This window comes from Zeus faber (genome assembly GCF_960531495.2).
Source record: "Zeus faber genome assembly, chromosome: 7".
Lineage (NCBI taxonomy): Eukaryota > Metazoa > Chordata > Actinopteri > Zeiformes > Zeidae > Zeus > Zeus faber.
In genome coordinates, this window is record NC_137203.1 from 21,807,452 (window position 1) to 21,829,808 (window position 22,357).

General features: G+C 43.3%; 2 protein-coding genes across 2 annotated transcripts in view; both read right to left on the reverse strand.

The window, feature by feature from the left end:
- Positions 1-9,679, reverse strand: part of LOC307232583 (rapamycin-insensitive companion of mTOR-like) — a 30,474-nt gene extending 20,795 nt beyond the window's left edge. Inside the window, exons 1-14 of the mRNA XM_080003669.1 lie at positions 9,604-9,679; positions 9,427-9,474; positions 7,672-7,769; positions 5,272-5,336; positions 4,678-4,809; positions 4,472-4,535; positions 3,673-3,799; positions 3,205-3,374; positions 2,595-2,662; positions 2,314-2,381; positions 1,522-1,604; positions 1,096-1,183; positions 844-934; positions 416-482 (exon numbers count right to left, since the gene is read on the reverse strand). Coding sequence (XP_079859795.1) covers positions 416-482; positions 844-934; positions 1,096-1,183; positions 1,522-1,604; positions 2,314-2,381; positions 2,595-2,662; positions 3,205-3,374; positions 3,673-3,799; positions 4,472-4,535; positions 4,678-4,809; positions 5,272-5,336; positions 7,672-7,769; positions 9,427-9,474; positions 9,604-9,652 — 1,218 coding nt within the window. The 5' untranslated portion in view covers positions 9,653-9,679. The remainder of the gene's footprint in view (positions 1-415; positions 483-843; positions 935-1,095; positions 1,184-1,521; positions 1,605-2,313; positions 2,382-2,594; positions 2,663-3,204; positions 3,375-3,672; positions 3,800-4,471; positions 4,536-4,677; positions 4,810-5,271; positions 5,337-7,671; positions 7,770-9,426; positions 9,475-9,603) is intronic.
- Positions 9,680-14,914: 5,235 nt separating this feature from the next.
- On the reverse strand, positions 14,915-21,513 carry cUnh5orf34 (chromosome Un C5orf34 homolog; the record flags this gene model as incomplete). Its single annotated transcript, XM_080003672.1, has 11 exons — positions 14,915-15,362; positions 19,133-19,179; positions 19,295-19,392; positions 19,482-19,563; positions 19,650-19,741; positions 19,848-19,968; positions 20,101-20,202; positions 20,310-20,575; positions 20,668-20,949; positions 21,080-21,169; positions 21,310-21,513. 11 exons carry the CDS (start codon positions 21,511-21,513, stop codon positions 15,145-15,147), a joined length of 1,602 nt encoding a protein of 533 aa, XP_079859798.1. The 3' UTR covers positions 14,915-15,144.
- Positions 21,514-22,357: the final 844 nt, after the last annotated feature.

The window sequence follows — 22,357 nt, forward strand, 5'->3', positions numbered from 1 at the left end:
TCTTTTTAATTAATGAGTGTTGAGGTAGTGGATTGTCTGGGCAAGATATATTCGTGAGGAGCACCTCAGGAACCTCGTTGCACCTGCGATATGAGCACAGCAGCTCCGCTGTGCCGCTCCATTTGCCCAGAGCTGCAAAATGCCTAGAACCGGAGATGGGGTCCATGTGCCTTTTCTTTTTTTTTTTTTTTTTTTGAGCGCCTGCCCCTTATACAGTCCCAGAAAATTCTGACCAATCACAAAACTGTTTGCAAGCGCGTGGCATTTGTTTACTAGTTTTGGTCCGCCTTTAGGCGTTGCAGTGTGAACACGACTTGAACCAAGGTCCAAGTGCAACATATTAGTCCCTGAATCGGAACAAAGCAAACAAACGACAGGTCTGAATATGCCCATAATTTCCTAAGTATCGGCCCACCTCTAACAACCCGCTAGTGATGAAGGCAGAAAGGACCAGAGCCAGGTAATTGTCCATCAGATCAGGCCTGTGAAACCAAACACAGAACAGATTCCATTTAACTCTGTGAAGACTGTAAATATATATAAAAAAAACAAGCAACAGGAATTTGACACAATATCTGCTTCCGATTGCAAAATCCTATGATGGAGTCCAACTGTGGTTCTCTACAATGGGACTATTCGGTTGTTTAAATCATGATATCTGACTTAAAGGAATACTGGTTTTTGTCTATCTTTCCAATTCAGATTCGGACGAGAAGGTCAGTACCACAACTAGTTTAGCTCCTGTAAAATTAGGGACATGTCTTCCATTCATGACAATGTGGATTTTTATGTTGTTTTTTTTTTTTTTTTCTTCGATTGCATCAGTAATCTCAGAAGTCTCACCTGGATCGAGCCCGATGGGGGAGGATCACTTTGGCCTCGGCCGCAACAAACCCATCCGACAGCCTCCAGCTATCCTGGAACCTGCTCGGATCTGAAGGAAATAAGGAAAGCATCGCCAGTCATACATGTCCCCTTTGAGATATAGTTTGTTGCACTGGTACATAATGTGAACACTGCAGGCAAAGTAATACCAAAGATGCTGATGGAAAAACGTGAGACTGGACATGAAGGCAAGACGCCAGTTTTCCTTACCAACGCTAAGAAGTGCTTCAGTAAAATCTTGAGTGACAATTGGCAAAGGAAGCCTGAATATCTCATATAACACCTCCAGCAAGCCTTTCTGCAGGGCAAAAGACAGTATAGTAATGTTACAGATTGAAAGCCAAAATTGTATTTTCAAACTATTAAAAAAGTAGCTCCAAATGACTCTAATAGCCCTTTGAAGACAAGCAGTTTAATGTTTCACCTCTTTGAGCAAAATAAACTAAATGCTCGGAAAAGACAAATACTGTGCACAGAGAAGACAGAAGACGCTGCACTGCTTTCCATTTTCACAATTATGTCACACACTTGGTTATTGATAAATTAAAGTGAGAAGGACAATTCAGATACTGAAAAATCACATTCAATCTTGGAACAACATTGAGTGTCAACACAATCAACACATCAATTACTCACCCTAACTTCCATATTTGGTATGCAGAGTAAACCAATTAAGGACTGGATTCCAGAATTTCCTGTCTTGCATAGGTTGATAATCCCTGGAATTTGAAAGAAGCAAATATATATATATATATATATATATATATATATATATATATATATATATATATATACACAAACACCTACTCTGTGGTTGAAAACAAACTACTATGTCTATTTGACGTTCTAAATGAATATTTAAAAAAATCTATGAGAAGCAAATGCATTGCGATAAGGAACACTAATGGATACCCTGTGTAGTAATTATTTCAAAATGCTTTCCCATGATAATAGAAAATAAGCGTTCACCGCTGCAACAATGTTTTGTTTATTAAATAATACAAGTGTCACAATATAAGTATCTTGCAATTTAGCATGCCAATAATGTAGCCTCAACAATCTGCTGCAGAAAGGATTGAAATAATAGCCAACAAGCACCACCTGTCTGTAATCAATACACATGAATGATAAACACACATTCTTGCCCATTTGTAAGCTCAGCTGACAAACAGAAGAGTGGGTGTCATTTCTGTCAAAATGTCCACATTCAAAAAGGAACACTGAAATAGCGTTTTTACAGTAACATTTCAAGCCATGTTGTTGAACATACTTTGGGACTTTACACTTGGTTTGCGGAACATATGCAACACAGGGGACAGTAAAGCTTGCAAGCTTAACGTTAACTTGTCTATAAACCACCTAGTCAGTCAGGCAGGCAGGCAGGCAGTACATGAGACATTCATGTGGTCGTGTGGAGCGCACACTTACCGGACCAGGAGCGGAAGGCGGCCACTATAGCCATCCTACTGGACAAGAAACGGGCTTCCCGGTCATCCCTGGGAGCATGCACACACATAAATCAACAAACAGCAACACTGGGATGATTGTAATAATAATGACAATTCAATTTTTTACCCCGCATTTGAAGAATATTTTAGAGCTAAAACACTGATACAGCAACGTTTTTAAAACAATAAACAGCAAAATGAAAAACAAAACAAATGGATGGATATTATGGATATTAATCACTAAAATAGACACACACTCACTTGAGTTGCCCTTCAGAAGTGTCTGCATTGTGCCGGTAGTGGAAATCGGTGAAAGGTGCTAAGATTTGCTGGAAGGCAAAAAAAGGCCACATGCAAAACCGACTTATTAAAAGTGAAATACAATAACCCAGAATTTTATCACATATCAAAATTGCAAAAAAACCCTTTTTTCTTAAAGCAAGAAAAGCAAAATCGTGGTCTGGGTATCATATGAGATGCTTGCATCCCAGGTATCTGTTTATAGACAGGGTGTGTGTGTGTGTGTGTGTGTGTGTGTGTGTGTGTGTGTGTGTGTGTGTGTGTGTGTGTGTGTGTGTATTGTGGGGTTGTTTAGAGGGCGATGTAACTGATCACTGTGACCTCCATGAGAAAGAAAACAGCAACCTCCTCCTGCTAATCCCGACAGGACTGACTCCCAGTCCACTGGCTCAATTGTCAACTAACTCTGGCTTCATCTGAGAGAGAGAGAGAGAGAGTGTGTGTGTGTGTGTGTGTGTGTGTGTGTGTGTGTGTGTGTGTGTGTGTGTGTGTGTGTGTGTGTGTGTGTGTGTGTGTGTGTGTGTGTGTGTGTGTGTGTGTGTGTGTGTGTGTGTGTGTGTGTACACAGTACCTCTAGTTCCACGTCGGCCCGCACATACTGGCGGGTGCGTGGGTGATTGAGGAGGTGGAGGATGGTCGTGATGAGGGCCTCGTTGATGCGGCTCAGCTGACAGTCTATGACGCTCTTCAGGATGGTGCTGAGCCCGCCGCGCTTGGCCACCACCTCTGGGTTCTTCAGAGCTGCTCGCGGGCCACGCAACAGAATTCCCGATTTCACTTTGATAACGAGAGCGCTACCGTGCAAACAACCTGTCTGGTGGCTTAGTAATTTTCCCCGAAAAAGGCCCTCATTCGTAGCAGTGTGTGAGCAGGGGTTCTAAGCTTAGCATTTATTCTAACTTCCCTGGCAATAAACTGCATTCATATTCAAAAATACCAATGCACTTTTACCTGCTCTCTTCATCCCCAGTCACAGAATCAAAGAATACGTTTGAATTATCAATGTCTCCACCTCTAGAGGCTGAAATCATATGCTCACCCAGCTCACAGACGATAGCGATGGCAGCACGAACCATGCGGTCCCTCTCCTGTAGCCCATCCGTTCCCACGGCGATGAGAGAGTTAGCAATTGAGGTGGGGAACAGCATGGCGTTGACGGTAATAATCTATAGTGAGAGGAGTGTGGGGAAAAAAAAAAAATGGAATGACCAAATTACTCCCCAATGGGTCCAAACAATCCTAAGAAAAGTCACAAGACGCTGACGAGAATCAAAACTGAGTATTACCCATCTGTTTTGCAAAGCTGCACTTTCAAAATAAAGTGCTCGGACAACGTACAATGCATTGAAGTGTTCACAGACACAGGCTTTTTTTTTTTTCCCCCCAAGAATTTTTATGTAAAAATCTATTCTTTGCTAAGGAATCCAAAAACATTATATGGAGTATTAAATACATGTGTCTGTATGATCAGTAGTCATTTTCAGAAACAAGATTGGTTCTAAGTGGGCACGGGAGCGTGTGCGTCCCAGAGCGAAACTGAGAGAACGTTTACAGTAAACTACAGAAAGTTATAAATACCCTTAACCACAGAATTGCAAAAAAAAAACTTCCACACACTGACACTAACGCTAAACTAAACCAGTGAGCATACTGTGGCCATGCTGGCATCAGGCCTAAACAGCCAGCAAAGAGGGCAACTTCCTTTTAGCAACACAGCCTTGTCTTTTTAAATTAGTCCCGTCCCCCGTCTACACGGTTGCAGGACAGCCCACATGGGACAGGGAAAAAATAATCATGGAGGCTGTCTGAGAATAGTTTGAGGGCATTTACTATCTTACCTTTCTGACTAATCTGAGAGCTTGAGTCCTTTCTCCCTCATTGCTCTGCTGGATGTCGATGCACCTGAATCAAAACATTGGGAACAATCAGGTTTTTTTAATTGACCCTACTAACAGGCAGGAAAATAGCACAATGCCACGAAACATAATAGCCATTATCATCCAATTTGTGTGTTTGCACGAGATGCTTCAGGGCATTTTTTCACCTGGCTATCAAGTAGTCCACCTGTAGTCTGAGGACCTTCTGCAGCACGCCGGTGTCCCTGATGAGGTAGCGCAGCGCCCTCAGTCCAGCAGCACGCACCTCCTTTGCCTCGTTCAATAGAGCGAGCCGTAGACTGTGGACGCAAGGCACAAGCTTAGGTAAGCCCTGAAAACCTGGGTATTTCTTTTCGGTTATAAATCGGGTTGCTTGGCTTAGCAAATCCAACTGGTCAATTATGCGTCTCAAATTTGCTGTTCCCCGGCGAGGCAAACTGGCTGCGTTATCCCTAGAGTCTCAGCGCCACAGACTTTATTCTTTGCTGTGATTCTGGTGACTTAATTCATGCAGTCGGCACAAGACACCACCAAGTAATACCCTGTAGAGGTGATCACAATCTCCACCTCGGGTATTCTTTAGTATCGAGATTTCCATTCCGTGACTATTGCAAAACAATCAGATGCGAGTCTGGCTGGAAACGATAACTTCACTCGGCTGCAAAACACAGTCGAGTGACAATTTGGGGAACAAAACACTATCCAAAGTGTTGAACGTGTCATTTTTTTTAATCGTCGGTTGTTTCCAAAACGCTACTTACCAAATGATGATTTCCTCGTACGTAAACCCAAATTTGTCCTCGTGGTGGCCGATACTGCATAGCAGCTGCAACACAGAAATGGATCAATATAAGGATAATCTGACACACTTATCTGATACAGAAGCCACGCTCTGATATGGCGTAAAGGTCAGGGCAGAAGCCTCCATGAGAGAATTCATTGCGATGGCAATTAAGACAGCTGATGGCCCATTTGGTCATGTGAAACTTTAAGAGGGATCATCCCTTACAAAATGAAGGGTTATGAATGGGTCTTTATTGCTTTCATGACACGAAAACTGAGTTTAAGAGTTGGCTCGGGGGCTGAAATAATATCTCATCTCCCTTGTGCTGGGAAGCACGGAGCAGAGTGGGTGGGCGGATGGAGCTGCATGGGGGCTGTTTGGGACTAGTGGAGACGTCAGGGCCCAGGCAGGCGGCGGGAAAGAGGACAGGGGGGCATGTGACACTCTCCAGGGGGATTAGGTCAGCCCTCACTGTCCTGGGATCCTTATAAGGAATCGGTAGCTCCAAGACACACACACACACACACACACACACAGTGACAGTATGATTTTTTTTTTTCTTCCTGTGGTGAAAAGCAACGTATATCTGCGGTATAGTGGTTAACCAACGGGTGGGAGGCACTAGTATATTTTTGTTAGTCAGTGTGCATTACAATAACAGGATAAAACGGATATAAGCTTGCAAAAATGCACAGGGATAAGATTTCAATGACAAATAAAATATCACAAATATGTTTTTATAAATGTGTTATTCGTCCACATCCGGACACGAACGTGAACCTTGTGTCGATTACGCACATTTTGGTATTTTTTTGTATTTTTAGAGTTTATAGAGCTTAGAGCGGGTGTCATGACATTTCACTGCATATATGTATGACCGTATGTATATGTATGTGACAAATAATCTCTTGAACTTGAACAAAGCCCCGATCATGGACAGCCGTGCCCAGTTCATATTCACATTGAACAGCTGAATCCGATTCGACTGACAATCGGAGTTGGGGACAGACCTCGAAATAATAAATTATAATTGGACACGCACAAAACAAATCCCCCATATGTTTAATGCACTGTCGTCGTAGTCGTCGCCGCCGCCCCCTCCTTGGGCGGTGCACAAAGCTCAAGTGACGAGTGAGAGTGGCGCAAACTGAAACGTTTCTCCAGAAGTCCTTGAACATAGCATGGAAGACGGTCAATGATGATAACTTAACTTGTGTTTGTATGTCATGTGCTCCTGTAACTTTCACCAGCAAGAAAATGACACACACACACACACACACACACACACACACACACACACACACACACACACACACACACACACACACACACACACACACACACACACACACACACACACACACACACACACACACACACGTCCATTTCCCGACGTCAGAATCTGCTTTAGCTCAAGAACTGTCTGGAATTGCAGAACTCACCTTTGAGCATTGTGATTTCATTTTCAGTTTACATTAACTCAAAATGTATATACTGTTATTTATATCTGGTATTTTAAAGTTGAAGTTTATTGCTGATTTCAGGTAATTGACGGTCAAGTGAATTTCTGGCTGATGACATGACAGACAAACCTAATCCAGCAAACAAGTTAGTGTGTTTGGTGAAGATGGTGATGATGATATGGGACAGACAAACAGATTTCTTGTTTTGAACAGTTCTGACAATACTAGTAGAAGGGCTTCAAAAACTATTACAATGTGAATTCAAAAGAGCTAGAGCAGTGGTCTCCAGTATATAGGGTATGCCATATTTGTGCGTGCACAATTTACAAGAAGACTGCTATATTAACATACCAAATGTATATGAAACCAAGTGGATCCCCATCCCTCTTAACCTCTCAAAGCAGCTCCCACTCTCACTAAGGATAGACATCCCTGTTCTAGAGCCTCCTATACATTAATAACCCATGATAATAATGCAGCCTTAGTGAAGTAAAGAAATAAAAATAAAAAAAGCACATTTTACAACAATACGGTGCCACCAGCTCATAAGAGCAACTATAAAGAGTGCTGCTCTCAACACACATCAAGTCAAAGAGCATTCTCGCCCCTAGAGGTCCTATTTCACTCACTGTCAGCATCACAATGATGGCTACGCCTGTTGGCAGCTACACCCATGAAGAGCAGACCAAGGAGAGGTCAGCAGCTAATGCTACGGTCGAGGAGGAATATGGACAATTAATCTCTACATGTCTAAACACAGCGGGTCAATGTCTGCACGGCAGTCCTTACCCCAGTACACACAGCTTACTATTCCTCCTACCCGCTGGTACATCCTGTACGATCCAAATCACAAAAATCTGTACAAACAAATTGCAGGAAAGCAAAACAAACGCTCCAGATTTAACAGCATTTACCTTTATGAAGTTGTTCAGGTGACCCAGTTTGCGCATGTTACTGACTCCGTGGGGCTTGGCCACATTTTGTAGGATCTCACGGAAGTTGTCTGACGGTTCTGCAGAAAAAAAGGAAAAAAAAATACTATGTAACTAAGACAAGTACTTCTCTATTGCCATAATACTCTTCAATGAACCATAATTGATGTGTTACAGGAAGAGCATGGTTGTAGGTCATACTCTTAAAACAAAGGTTGTGTTTCTGTTTTTTTAAAAGGGTGGAAAAAGGCTCACTAAGTGCCTCTTTTTGCTTCTTGATTCTATTTAGTATTAAAGTATGAAAGCAATGTTAAATATTTTTGATCGGGTAGAGAATTCATGTAAAAACATCGAAAGGATACCAGAAAAGATACCATTTTACTGAACACAATGAAGTTACTGTAACAAAGAGAAATGAGCATGTTCTAAGAAAATGACGAGGCCTTCCCTTTACTCACAAGTGTGAATGTGTCAGTGGATAATTCTAGGTAGAAAACTACAAACAGACCTGAGCTGTGAAATGACAGAGCCTGAGGCTAGCAGCCGTGTTTTCAAGCAGATGTGTGTGGGCTCGTTAGGATTGTGACAAGGATATAGAGGAGGCACAGAAAGCAGAATCTGCCAAAAAGCGATTCCATGCATTTTAATTGAAAACATCTTATTTTGGAGACGATGTCAGCTATTTCAGTGATCGTTTTCAGATGTTTTGCCAGGTGTCAGGTATACGTCACATAGATCCGTTTTAATATTGCATGGTCCTCTAACGGAACGTACAAAGAAGGATGAGCCGACATGCAGCTGATTAGCATATAGCTATGGGCAATGTAAGGTACATTACTTCACAGCAGTAAAATTGTCTAAAAATCTGAATCTAAAAACATTTTCCCAGTTAGGGCTTTCAGTCAAGAAACTTTAGTTGACAGTTAATTGTTATACATATAATTGTGATTAACAATTTAGATGCCTATCTATTGCAGAAGAGCCATATTATTGGCATTGAACACAGAAACAGAAAAATTCAGGTAGACAGTCTCAGATCACGATCTGCTCAAATCAGGTGATGTAAGAGTCGTGACAGCTCTGTCTGTAGTGACTAGAGCTACACTGCATCACGATGGAGGGATGCTGCCTGTGGTGTGCATCTTGCCAGACTGCCACTAATGTTTGAAGGCAATATAAGAAAGGCCCGTCTGTCTTAATGGTATTTATATAGATAGATAAATGTATTCATCAACGTAAGGAAACTGTGCTGTTACAGCAGCTCATAACAATTGACAATAATAATGAAGTTATACGAATAAGAGTACAAATAATTTGGCAATATGAAATAAACCTAAACATTACCAAAAATACAAAGAGAATTTGGCCGTAAACATTTACCTAAACAAATAACCAAAAAGATAGAGAAAGTCAATATAGAATAAACCCACAACTCAACAATAAACCACAAACCTCTGCAGCAACAAATCACAATGTCAAAAATAGGAAATTGTGCCAGTTTGTATACACATATATAGAAAATAAAATCTGCACATAAAAAAAATCTGTACATTAGTGAACGGCTGTTATGGAAACTGCCTACAAAGCTATTAATAAACCCCGCAGGACTCATACACTGACGATATGATGGATAAATGATATGCAGTCGTGCCCTCTGGACAATCAAAACAACAGAGCGTCGTCATAGCTTGTTAGCTAGCTAGCGCTAGCTTAGCATGCTAGCTAGCCTCTGCTTACCTCTGGTCAGATCGAGCGGTACGTTCTCCTCCCCGCTGTCATTCCGACCTGGCAAAAAAAACAGGACATCGCCGGCGTTGCGGGACAACACACCGGGGTCATTGCGTACGTAAGGACATCTGTTTTCGAATCATCCCGATAATGTTTGTCACACCACGGCGAGTTTTCCACGCTTACCTCGCAGCCGGAGACTTCGGATGGGACGGCCGCGGAAGCTGGCCGCCATGTTTCCAGGTACATACACAACACCGGAAACTTCGTGTCTTCTCGCGAGAAGACGGGGGGGGGGGGGGGTCGTCTCTCTCTCTGCGGGTTGTTCGGCGGCGGAGGATCGTCCCGTTTCACAGGTTCCGGATCAGATCGGTCTCCGTCGATCGCGCCGGGGACGAGGCGGCGAATCTGACCCGAGGACGGCAGCGGTCTCGGCGCACTGGAGGGTCCAACGTCGTCACAGCGGTAACGGCATAAGCCCATTTTTGGACAGAGGTCTGTTGTTCATTTTGAGACTTCATGTATGTTGTCACGTTTTCCTAGTTTTATATTCTGATCACTTTATTATGGTTATTGCATATTGTTTCGGTGTGCGCTGCTCAATCTATCTGTTCATAATAAAGAAGAAGAAAGGGAGCACAGGCTCAGCAGGCTAAAAGCATCTTTTTGGATATTGAAAGCAAGGAGAATGCACAGTAAAATAATATATATATATATATATATATATAAATATAAAATACAAATATACAATGTTCATTTCCAGTATAAAATGTAACACCAGATCACACGTTTTTGTAGAAACAGTCTGGAAAACAAAAATAACCCATTTCCAATAAAAGATGAGAAATTAAATGAATCCCATGCCTTGGAAATACACTGTTGTTGCGGGGTGCCTCAACATACCTTATCCCGCATCACCATAGACAAGAGGCCCTACCCCTAGAGAGAGAATGGAAATGTAGAGCTACGTAGACATATGGAAACATATAGAACTATAGAAATATATTGTGAAAAATGTTTTATTTAATCCTGAATAGTGCAGAGAAACCTACATGGAATCACGGATCAATGTGACGTAGCCATCTGAAAATCTTGCTGCTGTGATGAATGCATTTAATAAATAAATTTATTGTTTTTAATCGACAGATCGTTTTATTAACTTGATAAAAAGAACATGCTCTCTAAAAAAACACACACACAACTGCAATTGCAAACATTCAAAGTGAAGAAGCATTATTAAGACGTAGGACATTTTGATGGGGAGGGTCACGGTGGTTGTAGCACTCGTGTCAACCACTGGGTGGTGGTCAAGCGTGAGACTTTCTTCCATATAGGCCTGGGCTGGGAGAACGAATTCAAAACCGGTCAAGTTGGGTTTTCATTGAATTCTAACAATGACATTTTTATGCAAACATGCGAGTTGGTGCAACCTAATACTTTGCTCGAAGCTATCCCACTATCAACAGGACAAAAAAGATGCAGAAATGTAATTGCTGTACAGACAGATCATTTAACACATCAGATAATTCATTTTCGATTACATTAAAAAAGCCCAATGTGGACAGGCAACTTATAATGTTTGCTATCATATGACTGAAAGCGGTAGAGCGTCGTTGCTGATGTCCAGGCAACATATAGTTTGAACAAATTGAGCTTTTTTTTTTTTTTTACTTTACTTACTCACAGACATCATTTTGGATCTCTATAAACTCATAAAGCCCTGGTTCTTCTCCAAACTGGTTAGGCCAAACCTCTTTCATCACCTGTTGTTTTAGATTGTCAGACTCAAACATATCCTTCTGAAATAGAATGATAGATTTTAAATTTCCAGCCTAAAGCATGTGGAATTCATAAAAAAAAAAAATACATATGCCCCATGGCAAGTTTGGGAAGTTTCCAACTGTTATAAGGTGTGCATGTGTTTAACTATACTTGTGAGGACCGCTCTCTGAAATGAAATTTTCTTTGGTTTAGGAGTGCACCAGAAACATGGGTCCTCACTAACCAGGTGTATTTACTCTGACCTCATAACAATTTCCTCATAATAATTCAAATGTTTTGAATATTTTTAGTTTATAGTGCTGGGTTAAAGGTTTCTAAAGTGTGCATGCGTGCATGTGTGTGTGTCTGCATGTGAAAGGGTGTGTGTGTGCATTTATTGTTTTAAAGGACCTGAATACCCACCAACATTCGGAAAATGGGATTGTCAGGACAGCTTTAGTGCCCTCATAATCCAAGATCATATTTCCTCTTAATATTGACCTCATAATAATGTCCTCATAATATTTTTTTCCCGTGAATATTTTTGGTCCATAGTGCTGTTCTAAAGGTTTCTAAATTAGTGTGTGAGTGTGTGTGTGTGTGTGTGTGTGTGTGTGTGTGTGTGCGCGCGCGTGCGTGTTTAACTATACTTGTGAGGACCGGTCTCTAAAATGACAATTTCTTTGGTTTAGGAATGCACCAAAAACATGGGTCCTCACAAACCAGGTGCATTTGCTCTGACCTCATAATAATGTCCTCAAAATAATTAAAAGGTTTTGAATAGTTTTAGTTCATAGTGCTGTTCTTAAGGTTTCTAAAGATGTGTGTGTGTGTGTGTGTGTGTGTGTGTGTGTGTGTGTGTGTGTGTGTATTTAACTATACTTGTGAGGACCGTTCTCCAAAATTAAATTTTTTGGGGTTTAGAAGTGCACCAGAAACTCTGGGTCCTTAGGTGTATATACCCTTACCTCACATTGTTACCAGCACAAGAATGTGTAAGAGTGTGTGTCCGTGGTCAGCCGCCTGGAACACCCATAGCATCCCTCACTGTCCCTGGCCAGCCACCGTCCCTCCGGGTTGCCAAAGATCCGGACGATGTCTATGTCCTCTCCGCACTTCAGAGCCAGATCGCCCTTTCTTTCGCTGCCGTCCTGCTGGGCTTTCTCCCGGTAGATTACTTGATTTCCCCTTCAAACTTTAAGCACATACATTAATATGTTAAAGTAAAATATAACTGAGTTTCTATCATATTATAATATTCATCTGAATTGTTTTGTGTCTTTTACTTGACCTTGAACTTCCCCTTGGCCTCATGCTCCCTCTTCTCCTTGGCGCGTTGGAGTTTCTGATCTTCCTGTGATTCTTTCTTCTCGTCTTTTGTTGCTGTTCTATTTTCTCTCCTCCTTGCTTTTGAGTTGTTGATTTCTTTGGGGTCCTGTTTGGGCCTACAGTGAGAATCCTCATCATCATAAGTACGACACCATGTACAGGATGTATAGTCCTTCTTCAGATTCACTGTGTTTTTACTGAAGTCTCACCAGCTCTCCTCCGCGTTTTCATCTCTTTATCCTGTAACTTTTCCTGTTAAAGATTGAAAGTCAAAAGGTTTAGGCATAGAATTCCATAATGGCCTGTTTTGTTGATTTTCAAGCCCTACCGTTTCTTTGTCCTTCTCAGTGATCTCGGATCGCTGAGGTAAGTATTTTCTCACATTATTCTTCCTGCGACAGAACAGTCCAATTTAAGTACCGCAGCTCTTACCTCCGTTTTCTGTGCAGCATGCCCTGTAAAAATGCAACAGGTCATTTTTATCAACTTTTTTCTTATTTGTAATTTTTGCAATGCTGAATTAGTGACTGTCAGAATTGATAAGTATAGTCGTTTGATGATTTTAAAGACTGACCCATGCATCCTTATCAATAATAAACGTACCTTTGGGGGCGTGCGTAACTACAACTTGAGTGGAACTTTTCTTTTGGTCCGGTAGTCGACTCCTTTTGTGACCAGAAATAGGAGATTAATAGATATATAGAAGGAAACTTGGTGGAAGCAACAGGGGAAATACTTTTTGTGGTGTGAAAGTAGTTTCCTCAATGGATTTTTGTTAAATAAAATAAACAAACCAGTCAGGATCGAATGCACCTAATTTGCTTTCTATGTGTACTGTAATCTTAACACATCTTTGAATTGAGTACAGTAGTAATGACTAGTAATGTAGATTATACCATTTAAATGTATTTATCTTAAAAGATAAATAAAGACTCTTTACTTATACTTACATTGCAGGGGGGGAGGACAGAGGGCGAGAGCGAGGAGGGAAGATTGTGTTTTGACCTGTGAGGCAGTGACAGCGGATAACCTTGAGTCAATTCTACAATATATCACACTATAACTTGACTTTCATTAATCATTTTTAAAACAACACACATAAATGATAATAATTTCTGATTAATTGATTAAGACGCATAGGAATGAACTGCATTTTAAAATGTGAGATCATGAGTCAGAATAGCCCCTCACCCTTATTCACTGATGTTCCCTTCTTTCTGAATTTCTCTATGTCTACACCAGGAGGTCTGTTTGGCTTCGGAGGGGGGTTACCATGAGAAAACCAAGGGGGAATGATCTTCCTGCGGAAAGCAAACCAAGCGGTATTCCCCATGCAGCCCAGCTTTTCGGGCTTTGACGAGAGAAACCCGAGGCTGGGGGCCGGGGATGGTGACGGTTTGAGGATGGGGTTGTTTCTCCGGTTTAGTTTGGGCGCAGGTGGTGGATGGGGCTCCTGGCGACGAGAGAATTTGCCCTCGAGTGACGAGGTGGAAAAAGCGCCTGGTTTGAGGATGTGAGAGGGTCTTGGGGCTACCGAGGCATATTCCAGCAGGTTTTTCCTCATCCTCAGCGGCTTGTCCGAGGTGGGAGGCACATTCGCTTGGGATTTGGATCCAAAAGAGCAAAGAACTTCGGTAGGCTTGGTCTTGAATGGTGCGGGCTTGGGGACGTCCTCTTTGGGAGAAGCCTTTAAGGCCCTCTGCGAGACGGGCTCAGGGGTAAGAGTACCGCCGCCGTTCTTCACTCTCTCCCCTGGAGCGGCCCGCTTGGCTTGGGTGAAGGCTCCATTTCCTACCCTGGGTCTGGTACGGACGTTATGCTGCAGTGCTTCTCCCGTGTTAAAATAAGCCATGAGAGCCCTGATGGTTGATTCTGTTTCCTACACACTGATATCAGATGAAAAGGACAAAGTCAGTGTTAATGTGGGAATCCTCACTGATCCAAAAAAAACCCAAACCATTAAAATCTGTAAATTCTGCAAAAGAGCAGAAATACGGCAGAATCCCTCACATTAGCACTATTGTGAAGTGAAGTTGCAATGACTTTGAAGGATATTCAAAACAATGTCACTTGATTAAAACATAAACTGTGCTATTCAGTTATTACAATCATTTTGTGTAGTATTAGTGTGGTATTAACATATATTGATCATAATATATTTTGGAATGTTTCACCCCTTTCAACAATATTTGGAGGCTTTGTCTCATTTCCGTTATATAAGCTACTGGCATCACAAATAAGGTTATAATGAAGAATAACACCGCAGCCCAGGGATTGAAACAACAAAAAAGTGAACAAGCAAAAGCCAAATTTTATTCAAGAGTGAAAGAAGGTGCTGTATCAAGGCGCTCTACGAACGACAACCCCCTTCGGCTTCACCAATTCAAACCGCAGTCTGGCACCTTAATAGGTAGGAGGAGAGAACTTTGTCCGTGCTCTGCAGGAACGCCAAAAGACTCATGTTCAAACAGAACATACGATTTTTAAAACTTGTACGCCTCAAGTACAAAAATACACACCAGGCCCACTTATACATGCAATAATATTTATAATATCTATTTAAGTACAGTCTACATGGTGGTTAACAGCTTGCATATTACTGCCCATGTTGGCTCTTAAAACCTGTTGTCACGCTTCTCATTTCATTAAACCTTTCTGTAAAGACGCACTGTTGCAAGTAAGCGTTGCCTCTGACAGAAGAGTGTCGATGTCATGTATGGCTTTGGTCGTTCTCTGCAGGGCTTCTGCGATGCAGAGCTCACTCATAGGATCGACGGCCGTCTCCCCAGATGTAGAGCGTTCCCCTTCTGGAGAACTTCTCTCACCTCTGTGTAGAACGCTGTTCTCCAGGAGAACTGGACATTAGCAGTTAAAGAGCTGACACAAAGCGTTGATCACTAATAACTAGGGGTGAAATGACTTGTATTTACTGTGCAGGGTTCATTCTGGCATTACAAAATTAAATTCAAGGACTTTTAAGTACTATTTCTTCATTTTTAGGGACTTTATGCAAACAAAATATATAATAAATTTTTAATGTGATCTTTATTAATAAGAAAACAATATCATCTATATTGTCTCATTGAGTAGCACACACACACACACACACACACACACACACACACACAAATTTACTATTATCAGTGTTTATTTCCAACCATGCTGGATTAAATTGACATTTCCCTGAACGAAAAGCGATTCTGTAAATGTTTTATTACATTACGATTGTGAATATCGCAGGTTTTCAATGATCACATTTTATCAAGGACTTTTCAAGCACTTCAGCACAAAAGGGTCTTTTTTTTTTTTCAAGGTACTCCAGTACTTCAATTTCTGAGGCCGAAATCCAAGTCCTTGAAGCACATTCAAGGACCTGGTTAAGAAAACTGTATTTATAACGGAAAGAAAATTGAAGTTGAGTATAGTGCGTCAAAATCCATCTCAGTCTTGACGATTGATTCACTGTTGGACTCTATTTTTGTCCTTTACACACAGGTCAACACACACATTGGCTTCATTTTGGCGTCTGCATGCTGGGCCTGAGCCGATTAGTTGGAGTAGGGGGCGAGCAGTCAAAATTGTGGAACTATAAATGTCTGCTGTGGACCCGGAGTTTTGGAGTCGGACCCGGTAGATATTGAACTTAAATAGCTTAAATAAAAACCGTGGATTGATATAAAAGTTGTTTTTTCTATTTATTAATTGCATGGAAGCTGCCTGGTGCTTGTAGTGAGGAAGCAGATGGAGGAATTGGATGTGGTGGTGTTGCGTGGCGTAGTTGGTCCGGTGATAAAGTCGTAGCTCCAGGTTATTACTTATATAATAATATAATTAAATGTGAAAAGTTAATAATGAAAGAAGGGCTTCTATTGCCAGTAGAAACCAAGTAACTGATCACTCAGTTAACAGACAGTTAACATCATTACCAGGAAACAGATCTCTATAGATGCGCTCCCTCTCGAAGCCGCATAACAATATCCATAAATATATCCATAATGCGAAATAATCCATTGTCAGACCTACTTGGAGATTAATAAGATGCTTTATAGCCAGCTTGTGTAATGTTAACCAACTATGAATGATGATACGTTTTGGAGGGAATTTAACTTTAATTTAAGTTTGCAATAAAATATTTATGGTAAGAAGCATTTTTATGCATTACCAAAATTCTTAGATATAACAGACACAAAATAATTTTGTTTAATAGATTTTATTGGAGTCTTTGTACATCACCATAGCAACATATCGTCATGTTCTATGTCAGGAGGCTCCTCTCCTTAGGGGCTACGCTCCTATTGGTACATCTCCAACAGCGTATGTGGAAGTACTGAAATGTAATCATCTACTCACTTTAGCCAATCAGAATGGAGCAGCATAGCCAATATAAACCCCGGAAGGCGCTCCCTTTCGTCCTCTTTTCTAATTCAGCTGCGACTGAATACGTTAGTCACTCATCGAAGACCAGGCCAAGTCAAGCAGGAACCTACCTGCTTCCTCGGCATCTTGAGGACATTACTTACGTCTCACAACTCCCACAAAAGGTGCTTTATCTCACTGGGAGCGGAGCATGGTCTCGCTGGCCCCTGGCACGCCATACCGGCCGCCGAGCGGGCCGGTCGCATGGTCGCAAACACGCGGAACGGAACATGTGTCGCTGGACCTGACTGTCGCAGAAACCATCTCCGTTCCTTTCCACCGACGGGGACGACAAACACGCCCTCAGCGTGGACGAAGGGGACTTCTCCCGGTCTCCCTCTCCATTCTGGTATGTTGCCTTTTTTCCCCAACGTCGAGCTGACCGATGGATGCCAGGCCTCCGTCACGTCCGCCCATTCTGCCTATGGGAAGCTGTCGGTCCAACCCCTCTGGACGGCATTCCACAGGCTCCTAACCTCCACTGCGGTGCACCTGGGTATTCCCATGACTCCACCACCAGGCAACGGAGTCTATGATTCCTGCCATGCCCTCTCTCGACCAATACTAACCAGGTTCCTGGGCTGCCCCCAGGGGGGCCTGCGCTCCAGTCTCATCTTACAACCCCTTACATGGAATGTAATGGGTGTCAAGACTCAGAGGATGGGCACACCATGTCTCGAGGAGACACTGGTCCATCACCTTGCCCGACCTTGTTGGGTTCTTGTGCATCCAAGACACACCGCTGCTGTCTTCGAAGGATAGAATCACTGCCTGGCTGGCTGACAGGACATACGTTCAGGCAACCCAGACGGCAGCAGCTGCATTGAACGAGGCGATGACCCAGGCGACAGAGGGCCTCAGAGGGAGGGAGGAGGACACGAGACAGCTCTCCAGCTACACCTGCCGTTGGCAGGGAAGAGCAGGGCTGCCTGTCCCCGCCCCACGGCAACCGCTAGAACGAGGGTTGCAGCCTTAGCGGCCATCTTGCGTCCACGGCACCCTAGGCATACAACACAGCAAGCAGCCCCAGAGCCCCTAACAGAAACGGGGAGCCCTGGGCCCTCCTCCGGTCTACACTTTTATAAGAAGCGTACAAGGTGGCTTCGCACTCCCTCCCGTATAGAAGGAGCATCAAAGCCCTTTAATGAAAGGGGCATGAGCACCTGAACCCCTGCTACTGGCAAGACCAGGGTCCAAGCGTGTTTACACACGGTACCTCGCTGTTGCGCACGTGCCACACCCAAGCAGGAATCCCACAGCTACACTAGGACAGCACCCCTCGTGGTACACACTGTCTCTGAGGCTGCGGTGCACAACGAGCGCCTGAACCCCCGGACCACCGGCAAGGCCGGGGCGTGTTCACACACCATAACTATAACTAAATTACACTCCACGGAGGGCCACCCCCTGGCAGAGTGCGATCATCCCTTTTATGAGGGGCCCCCCTTGGGCTGTGTCCCCGCCTGTCAGGCTGGGGCTAGCGGCAGCGTAGGCGGTCAGGGACCTGGAGGAGTGTTTAGCGAACACCCCCCAGCTGGCCGCTCATCCCCTGCGCGAGCACTACGCCAGGTGGTGTCTCCTCTGCGCGTTGTCCCATGATAGACAAGGGACACTGTGGGTAACTGGGGTTACGGTCGCCCCTCATTTAGGGTTTTATACCCCACTAGACCCCCATCAGTCTTGCTGAATTGGTTTCAGAGTACGAAGGGGGGCACTTCTGGGGTTTATATGGGCTATGCTGCTCCATCCTGATTGACTGAAGCGAGTGAATAAAAACATTTCAGTACTTCCGCATACGTGGTTAGATATACCAGTTCCTTCATAAAACTGCAGTAACAAAGCTACTGTATCTCTTGTATTGCTGCGGTACTGCCCCCGCGCTTTCCTGTGCCGTTCAGAAAGCGCTGCTTGCCGTCTCCAGTGTTTCATGTTAATGCAACATGACTATTCTTGTTTTTGTTGATGTTGTCTAGTAAATTGCTGTATTAACATAATGAACTAACATATGCATACTTATATTGAATTAACATACCAAAAACAAAATAATAGTAAATTACTAATAAATAACTTCTTTTTGGATTCCTTACAGCTATTTTGGACTTTTATCTGGTTGAATTTAGAAACAGGTGCTCAGGCACCCAAATTTGAGGTTGCTACACACCAACAGGTAGATTTTACATATGCATCAGCTCGCTCTGTTCAAGGATACAGTTGAATCGTTTTATCTTTTCCAGTTCAGCAGCTACAACATCTGACCTGAAAGTGGGGGAAAAAAAAAAAAAAAAAAAAAGAATTAAAAGGCATTCCCTTGGTGTTACACCTATCAACTGTTAATCTTTCAGTCATAGGGTGTCTGTAAAATGCAACTCACCGGTTTTGTACTTCCTGTGCGATGGCGATACGGGGCTCGATCCATATAGAACTTGGCGCTTTTCCTTGAAACGCCACCGGCTCGTAGAGGTGTTGGTCCTGTAAATAAAGACGACAGACATTGATTTCCAAGAACTGAAAGTCTATGCCTCGACAGCTTCCATCACGGGAAAATCAATTATTTTAACCTGTTCCTGTTCCTGTTGCAAACAGCTGGGCGTGCCAAGGAGCTTGGTTGAGTTTCTGGCCTGATTGTAACAAGTGAGGATTCTGCGAAGAAGATTTTTATTGGTCAGAGTCTAAATAGAAAGAACGGTGCCATTCAATTCTGAACACTGCACGGCTCGATTGTTTACCTGCTTGCACGACTAACCACAGAGCTCACGGAGTAGCGCTGCCCGGGAACGTCAGGCGGAAGGCCGCTCGCATGGTAGGTCACCTCTCTGACCTGAAAGACGATTCACCGTGGAACTAAATTCAACACAAATAATCCACCATCATGATCACCATTGATTAATTAGGGAAACAAGCCACAGCGACAGGGTGAGGCTTACCTCTCCTGAGTGCGGTTCATTCCGACGGTGGATGAAGTAACTGCTCAGGATGCCGTTGGATCGAATGACCGATCCATCTCCTGGGGAAACCTCTATGACCGGGATTGCTCCATTAAGTATTCTTAAACACACATACACAGCTTGATATCCGGGACTGTAGGATTTCTATGAACGGCAGTGATGGTGGCAGGATCTTTGTATTTAATACTGATGTGTAAGGAGTTCCGACCAAACAAATGGATCGTCTGCACACCTGTAGATAACTCCTTGACACCACATCACTTTGACCAGCTCTTCTGGAAAGTCTTGGTCAGAACATTCTTCACCTTGGGCCAGGGCATCTTTCATCTTCCACCTTACATACATGACAATATTCAATTAAACACAAATGTTTAGTGGGATACACTTCCATGATCAGAATATGTATATCTTATTCAATTACTGTCAACCAGTGCATTAGACCTGTGCAGGTGAGGCGCGGGGCATCCGAGAGGCAGCGCCTCGGGAAGACGAGACCATCTCTCGTTGCTGTTTATGTCCGACATGTCAATCCCCCCCTTTTCATGACCGGAATCCCAACCTCCATCTGGCCCGCTATCTTCAGAAGTCTCGGAGCGGCGCTTGGCACAGTGGAGGCGAGCGAGAGAGAGAGGGTAGCGCCACCCGGGGGCAACGGAGGAGCAGGAGTGATGCTGGACGACTGTCAAACACTTGTACATCTCCTCTGGCTGGGAATGGAAGGAGGTGGATTAAAACAGAGCGCGACGTAGCAGTAAAAAGGAATAAAGGTCATGATAAGAGTGAGTTATTAGTGCATTACTTTGGGCTGCGCACTCCTGCAGGTGGCATCCTGTGGGGAGCAAGGCCTCGATCGGCTCAGCCGATCTGGAACGGCATCGGCGTCTTTGCTGAGACTGCGGTGATTCCGCGCACGGCTGAGGCTGCACGTGAACTCCACGGAGAACTCCTCGGCCGAAGACGACAGCCTCAGAGCCGCCCTTCCCTCCACCGACCTGACGACGGCCTCACCGCCGGGTCCTCGCTGGACGTCGCACGAGGACGGGTTAGGCCACTCCACCTCAGTGTCAATACCTACAAAAGGCTGCAAGACACGAATAAATTACTCATGTAGGTAGGTTCTTATGGCCCGCAACTCATTGATGTAGCCTGTAAAACGTAATATAAGGATAGGATTTGGGATTAGGAAGACTAAGATGAATGGAGCGACAGACCTTTTTGTGGGCGGCTGGAATAATTTCCTCCGGTAGGTATGGCTGGCTGGCATACGTGTTCCTGAACGCCAACGCCTCCACCATCAAGTTCTACAAAACCAGATTGCGTGAGTTTGCTTTAGCAGATAAACAAGCGATGGCTTTTCCAGCAGACATGTATGTATGCATCCTTACCATGCACAGATAGCGCCTTAAACAGAATACAATTGAATTTCAATGATCGGTAATACCTTGTAGGTGCTGACGGAGAAGCGTGTCCTCTGCCTCACCCTTCCCACGGGCTGCAGAGGATGCACACGGGGATCGGGAGCTTTCGCCATCACAAACTCGCAGCCACACGGTGCAAGGTGCAGTTCAGAACCGTCTGCGTAGCGAGCATACACCGACTCGTCCTCATACATCACCATCACACTGACGTTCTGGTTCGTTGCCATCGCCAAAGAGAAAGCCGACAGAATCCAAACACCGTTTCCTCACGTTTCTCAACTCCGTGGACAGAGTGCGCAACTCGGCCACCGACGTCGCCTTGGAAATGGCGACGTCATCAGGTGGCGACACGAGGCGCAGTCCATTACAGCCGCTGTGTAGCGAGACAGTGATTTTTAAAATACTATAAATGAGTGTTTGAGAAAGCTGAAGATTATTGCCTGGATTTCCTATAATGTATTTATTTTATTTGTGTATTTATTCATTTTATTATTATTTACACATTTGTTTTATTGTGTTTTTAAACGGAAATCCGTTAGCTTTCACTGATTAATTTCAGTTTGTAAAAAAAAAAAAAATTTGAAATTTGTTTGTTTTTTTTTGTTACGTTTGATTCTATTATTGTAATAAGCTAAAGGATGAAAGATTGGGTTGGCACATATGTTTATTGTAAACGGTATTGTAAGCCAAAACCCCGTTGGCTGTTACATTCGATTTTCTACTTTGACATTGTTTTGGATAATTTCGTTAAAATGAAACTAAATTACAGCAACTGGGCAAAACGTCGCAGTCAGGCGGTGCGTATCCACAGCTCTACGTCTACAGTGAAAACATCTTATGATAGATAACTTGCCATTGTTTTACTTTTATCTGTCTATACATATCTTTCACTGATACTATAATACTCTTTTTTTTTTTTTTTATATATCAGAGCACTGGATATTACAGGTACTTTTAGAAATGTCAACGTGGAACTTGTACTTTTATTTGAATAATTGTGTCAGGGTATTTGTACTTGAATAATCAATACTCATTCCACCACTGCGTTCGGTGCTGATGTTGCTAGAAGCT